Consider the following 7101-nt stretch of genomic DNA (forward strand, 5'->3'; position numbering starts at 1 on the left):
CAAAAACCTTATTTTCTGGGCTAGAAAATAAATTTGTAAAATTAACGACAGTATTAAATGAAAAAATATTTCAACTGTTGCGACCGCAGTTCGAATTGAGTTTATAATAAAAATAAATCTTAAAACCGCTATATAAATTCTCAGCAGTATATTTTCGTAATAAATACTTGCAAAGTTTTCTCTCTAGGTTCAAGAAATTAAATACTATCTAGTGTTTTATCTTATCATTTTTAAAGCAAAAAATTCTTTATCAAAAAGTCCACGAGATTGTATGGAAACGCAAAATTAAAAAAGCAGTTAGTTAAAGGCTAACTAGCAAAGAAGCGAACATATCTAATAGAATTGTATGTTGTTAAAAAATATAATTAAAAAAGATATGTTTAAACGAAAATAAAATTGAATCGGAATGGCATCATTGTGGGAAAAAATAGTATATACGATTTTTCAATATGCTCCCAGCATAGTCGGTAGGTAATTAAAATAGATTTTTTGTTTTTTATAAAGATATACATGTAGTACATATTTTATATGACAATCAATGTTGGCGCATTTTATTTTGTATCATTAAAGTGTGTCTGAGTTTTTTACCGTCTGGTCTGGTGTTTGGTTACACCATTTCGTCATTTGTAGCTGAACGAAATATAAATACCGGTTTAATTGTTTATGGACCAATGATTTTGGGGGCGTGTGTAGGATTTGTTGCAGCATTAACAATGTTCATGGTAAAATTTTTCCGTTCTCGGATAATTTTTTGGCATACTGACATTCTACTGGTAGCAGCATCATTTCATTTAATATCGAGTTGTTTCTATTTTGCTGATGATTTCGGTAAGTAAGCAACAAAATAATTTCATCATAATTCAAATACATATTAGGGGTTTACATACATAGTATTTTTTCTCTGACAACATGTAAGTTGTTTAAAGTTGTCATAATTAACCTACATTTATTAAAAACTAGCTTTACCAGGTGTGATTTGCTACTCTAAAAGCAGTATAATAAAAAACCCACTTAACGATTTTAAAGATTCTAACTAATAACTAATATGTAAGAGATGCTAAGCAAATTACTGAATGTTCGTCAATTTCTATCTGTGTATAAACAAATTTGAATAATATGACAGATCATATGAGTGTCAAAATTCTTCAAGTAAAATTTGAAGATTTCAGCTCTAATAGTTTCTCAGATATATGAATCCGCTCTTTTCTATCGAAAATATTTAAATTCTTAGTGCAAAATTTTAAGAAATTAGTTCTACCTATTACTTTTCCAAATAAACGAATTTTTGTTTAGAATTAATATAACTAATAATTAAAAAAACCTAATATCTTTTGAATTAACAAAAGTCGATTTTTAATGTCTTCTTAGTGACGATATGTATATTAGGGATATTACTAAATATTACAAGAGCCTAACCGTAGCCCCTATCCTTACCATTTCTTGGGTCAAACAATGAAATTTTTTTATATCGAAAATTTAATATTTAGTATTTAAAAATTTTTAATATCGAAAACTTTAAAAAAAAACACAAAAGCATGCACTAGAAGAGTAAAATAAGCTCAAAGGTAAAATCATGCTAAAGTATACTCTTATCGGTGAAATATGTTATAATAAATCGATGCCAAAATTATTAAATTGGTCTGAAAGGTGTAAATATCTTATCCACGAGTCCATACGATGCACCCCAAAAAATATGTATTTGCATATTTTGGTTTCCCTATTAATAGTATAATATATCGGTCTTACCAGAGTAGGTAATTTTTCCAATGATTAATAATTATTTTTCTCGTTATATAAAAAATATACTTTTGCTAAAATATCTTGTATTATATTTAACATCAAAAGATGTAAAAATGCCGTTAAAAATTTTCTCAGAAAAAATAATATTCAAAACTTGCATGTACATACATACATACATTCATACATACATACATACATACATACATACATACATACATACATACGTAAACATACATACATATGTAAACATTTCTCATAAAATTTATTATATTAACCAGTTGTGAGCAAGCACAGAAGACCGTATTTACAACATTTAAAAAGTTGTTCATAAACAAAATAAATATATTGGGTGAAAATACATATTTTATGTATTAGATATAAGCCGGAAATATGACAGTTGCTACAATGCATATGCATACAATGCTTTCACTATTTCTCTTTGAGAAACATACACTGTATCAAATAAATTTCCGTACAGAATGTATTTAAAAATATAATTTGTAAATGCAACACCTCTGTAATTAAACTCACCTCTGTAATTAAACCGGAAATTTAAGAAACGTCTACATATAGAGGCCGCGGAAAATTTATTGATTTCCATTTAGAGCGAAATGAGCGGATATGAGACAAGATTCAAAAATTAGTCATGGAAATTGTCAAGAGTTGAATAGGAAGTGAAAATGTTTTTGCAAATGCACAAACTAGACAAAATTTTCATCATCTGAATAAATATAAGGCATATGTTCCACCTAGTTAATTAGTTAGTTTGAAAGGAGGTTGTATATATATACATCAAATCCGAAGAATTACACCTAGGCTCCTATCAGGACTGTTGTGCGCAATGTAGTAAAATTAGTCACAGGAGACGATTTTCAGTTCGTTTATGATAACAAATTAAACCGATCATTGAGAATTTAAAGTGAATGATTACGTGATAACGTAAAAGAAGTACTTCTTACAATTTTTTTTTTAAATCGAACAAATTTTAAAAAATATTAAAAATTATGTTTTTAATAACATACTGTACAGACACATATTTGATTCAGTGTAAGCCTTAAGCAGAATGAAAATAAGTATCTAAAAAGAGGCGTAAGATATTATTACTCTTATGCCCAAAATAAAGGAACAAAATCCATAAAGTATTTATTAACAACATTTCTGAAGCTATCTGTATATGAGTACATATCGACATTACCTAAATATTTACGAACATTATTCTGATATACTAAAATTTTTCATATACCAAATCCGCTCCTGTGCTTGCTATAACACATCTATTACTCGATATCTTATTGTGTTTTATTAATATTGTTTTGACGATTTATTTTAATTTGTTATCGAGTTTAATATACATATTCATCAATTATTTGTCGTGTTTCTAACAACGAGATATTCATAAAATTCATCTTATAAGAAATTAAATTATTGCGTACTAATTACTTATGAATATCATTTTGTAGTAAATTACGTTTTGTTGACCTTCTTAAAAACATCAATAGGTCTGTGTATGAGTTTTAGATTTTGTAGTCTTGACAATATATCGTTTATTTTTTATTTACTTCAATAGAGAATGTTGCACTCTAATTACAATAAACTATGTATATGTGAATACTTATGTCATTATCTATAAATAAATATAATGTTATCAATTAAAGAATTATTAATTTCTATTTCAAAAGTCGAAAGCTTATTATTGTTCAATTTAACTGTGAAAATACATTTTTTTTTATTTTTTATTAACATTTTATAATTTGATCTTACGTTTCAGATAATGTTGGTGCATTTATTTCTTATTTGGCACATAGTTTAACATTTCTGGCTGGACTTAGTTTCCTGCACTCGATATGCGGAAAAGGTAGCCGTGCTATACTTCTGTCATTATGCTTTAGTTTTTATATTTTGGGTATGGCATCGGCAGTGAGTTTAATTGGAACTTCGTACAACAAAAATGTAATGGAAAATCGTACCAGGACCAATAATGATGAACTTACCCATGGTATATATGTGGATTTTGCAGCAGTATATCTTTCTATATCAGTTGTTGTACTGGCTCTTTTAATTGGTTTGAAGGTTCTGAGCTATTTGGGAACAGTGGATTGCGAGAATAGCATGGACAATGAATTTCGTATTGCAAATTCTAATGGGAGCGTGTTCGACAAGAGAGATGATGTCATCAAGAGAATAGAATTCTTTTACGTTACCAAAAACCAGCAGTGGAATGTAACGTTGCTTCTAATCTTCACAGAGGCAATACAGTATTCATTATTTATTTACTTCGCATTTTGGTTTTGCTTAAATTCAGCTGTAAGATTAACTTCTGTGGATAATGTTGATTCCATGTTTTGGATTGTATATGTGGGAACCATTGCCAGTACCATATGCTTAATATTCTGCTCAGTTAAAGTTACATTTGTTGCAAACCAACTCTGCTTGATTTTACTTTCCATTCTTAGCATGATCATTGGCAGTTCGGCGAAGACGACAGTGCCATTTTGGATAATACTGTTCTTTTTCGGTATGACATTTTCGAATTTGCAAATTCTTCTGGTTGAAGTTTCCCATTTTCTTTATATGGAGTTGTTAATATATGTATCGTATGCCTGCAAACTACTATCGACCTCAATTATCTACTATTACTTCGTGGCAAACGCCAAGAATTCCTATTTTTATTCTACGGATATTAGCACTTTAATGTCACAAGGTTTCGTTTATATAATCATCGGTTCACTTTTGGCCTTGGTGGTGGGTATGAAAGTTCCTCGCACACACAAAAGATCCCTATTTGAAATACAATATGGGTTGCTAGGTATCATATTCCAAAAACATCAGATAGAACAACTAAATGTCAGATGTTTAAATGATGGTACAATTCCAACCATTAGCAAACCTCCTCAATTTTAGAATTAGTTCCTGGTGTCTGAATTTTCTCGAACGGAGAAAAAAATACAAATTTAATAAATTGTAAACATTAAAATTTAACAAGAAATATTTATGGGCTTAATGCGACGTTTGGGTAAAAACTGGGTAAATACCAGGTATATTTTTTGTATTCATTAAATACACAGAAAATAATATTATTAACAAATTCATTCCAGATATGAATTAATTTTTTTGTGTATGATTACTTTTTTAAATAAGTAATTAGTTTTGATAAATATTAAAAAGTAAATTATAAAAATCAAATCAACAATTAATGCTAATGCTGCTAGTAAAAATAGAAATGTGGACAAGAAATGTTGTATGTAGCAACATATAAGAAATATCTTCATCCACCTGGTAAAAAAAGTACGTATTTGCACGTCCACAATTTTCCCCTTTTACCGGGTATTAATTCACCAATTGAGCTTTTACCATTGACCCATCTATACTTATGCGTAATAAAAAACGGGCTGCTATTATGAAAACGAGCTGCTAAATTTTTGGTGTGTTAATTCCCGTAAGGGAAAATTGTTTTAAAAAAGATCATACAAAATTTTCCGACAATTTTTTTGATACGAAAACTACAGAAACGAGTTAGGTATTGACCATGTAATTAGGGTTGTTATTCTAGGTTTTTTATGATTTAAATTTAATTTATTATAAATTATTATTCTTACTTTTTACTCAAGCAAAATAAAACTGGAAGTACTTATTGTTTTTATTTATTTTAAACAATTTCCATCTTGAGTTATTGTCTAGCCAACTTAAATATTTTTACAGGAGTTGATCGGTCCCAATATAAAATATTATTTTCTTTGGAAACATCTTCGCATTCACTTATATGAAAACCTAAAGTATCTAAAAATTTTAAATGGATGTATTTCGGTAAGTTAATACATAATTTAAAAATTGCAATATGTAATTACCTAGAATATCAAGGAATCCGTTCAGAGTATGCTCATTGCGAACTGTTGCTGCCAAATACATTTCAACTTGGTTGTTTTTGAGTTTAAAAACGTAATCGATTGCTGATGACAAATCCGAGAAGCAGGAATCATCATAAACAACATCAGCAGCTATTATAATGTCGGGTTTTAGTAATGAAACTTCTTCGATATCACTTATACAGTCCCATTTTACTGCTGAAAATTCAACAGTTTGAGTGGCCATCGTAAATTTATGATTTCTTTCTATTGCTTGAGGAAAATTTCTTATAAAATTTTCGGTCATAAGTTTTACGCAAGAACTGCTACCATCACTAAGTACTACATGCTTAGGCTGGCACATTTTTAACATTATAAATCCGCACAGCCCAGTTCCAGCTCCCAATTCCAAAACCGATTTATCTCTCGTTAAGCTCGGATGTTGAATTAAAAAGTCTGCGAGAGCTAACGAAGCTTGCCAACTGCAAAGTCCAGTTGTACCTTCAGCAACAAAGCTTTTTGATTCGCGTATAGTAAATTGTGCATCTGGAGTAACAATATAATGCTTAAAGGCATACTTTTCAGTACAATCGCTGGCCAATTTAGCTTGAATTAAGCAATAATTTTCGTAAATTTCATCATGAATTTCTCCACAGTATTTTTCCAAATATGATAGAAGGTTCTTTAAAAAGTTAATTTGATAGCTCAACTTAATTGGAAACTGTTTATTAAGCGGAGAATTGATCGTATATTCAATAACATTTTTTTGTTGCTCCCAAGTCAAATTCTTAGGGAAATCCTAAAATAACACAAATATGTGAAATACGACGGTGAGATGTAAGATTTAAATACCTCCCATTGAACACAGTGTAGCGGGAAGCAACACAAAAACTGCTTTTGTAAATTTTTTAAGAAAACATGGAAATTACATTCAGCTGATTTAGGCATTTTTTCCACTTTGTGACACAAAACTTAAGAAAAACAGAAATTCATCACCAGTGCCAACAAATATTAACTACGGCGGCGGCTGCAATAAAAATGTAAGCGGCGGCTTAAAATCGACTTTAACCCTTTAACATTTTTTACGACCTGGTTCACACTTGGAAACTTTTGTTGAGAAACTTTTGATTTTGTGTGTGAGAGAAAGAGATGTTTGATATTTCTTTCTCCTTCTCTGACGGCCGGCTAAGCCGAGACGCCGAAAAATTTTCAGCTTCAGTATAAATTTAAAATATAATATTTAGTGTCCGACCGAATGTTCGGGTACGGGTGAGGTTCGGCCAATGTTCGGTGTTTGGAAATTTGTTTACAGAAGTTATCATACATCCTGGCACTACAATAAATTTCCGATGTACATAGGTACGGAACGCCTTTTTAAATGTTCGTTTTTTCGGCTGATTTAAAAAAACTGTTAACCAGAAAGTGATTAAAAAGCTAAGAATAGCGAAACATTTAATTTGAATTACCTAGCTTCGACTATAAACATTTAATTTGAATTACCTAGTTTCGACTATAAACT

The 7101-nt window shown here is 29.8% G+C and overlaps 2 protein-coding genes across 2 annotated transcripts; one reads left to right on the forward strand and one right to left on the reverse strand.

Annotated features, from left to right (window-relative positions):
* Positions 1-265: 265 nt before the first annotated feature.
* LOC111678899 lies at positions 266-4726 on the forward strand. The gene is made up of 3 exons (XM_023440342.2): positions 266-467; positions 571-828; positions 3509-4726. The coding sequence occupies exons 1-3, from the start codon at positions 407-409 to the stop codon at positions 4639-4641; spliced, it is 1452 nt and encodes a 483-aa protein (XP_023296110.2). The 5' UTR covers positions 266-406; the 3' UTR covers positions 4642-4726.
* Positions 4727-5365: 639 nt separating this feature from the next.
* LOC111678900 (protein-lysine N-methyltransferase EEF2KMT) lies at positions 5366-6591 on the reverse strand. Its single transcript, XM_023440343.2, has 3 exons — positions 6435-6591; positions 5586-6381; positions 5366-5517 (listed from the first exon to the last, which is right to left on the reverse strand). Exons 1-3 carry the CDS (start codon positions 6528-6530, stop codon positions 5408-5410), a joined length of 1002 nt encoding a protein of 333 aa, XP_023296111.2. The 5' UTR covers positions 6531-6591; the 3' UTR covers positions 5366-5407.
* Positions 6592-7101: the final 510 nt, after the last annotated feature.

This window comes from Lucilia cuprina, chromosome 3 (assembly GCF_022045245.1).
Source record: "Lucilia cuprina isolate Lc7/37 chromosome 3, ASM2204524v1, whole genome shotgun sequence".
Classification (NCBI taxonomy): domain Eukaryota; kingdom Metazoa; phylum Arthropoda; class Insecta; order Diptera; family Calliphoridae; genus Lucilia; species Lucilia cuprina.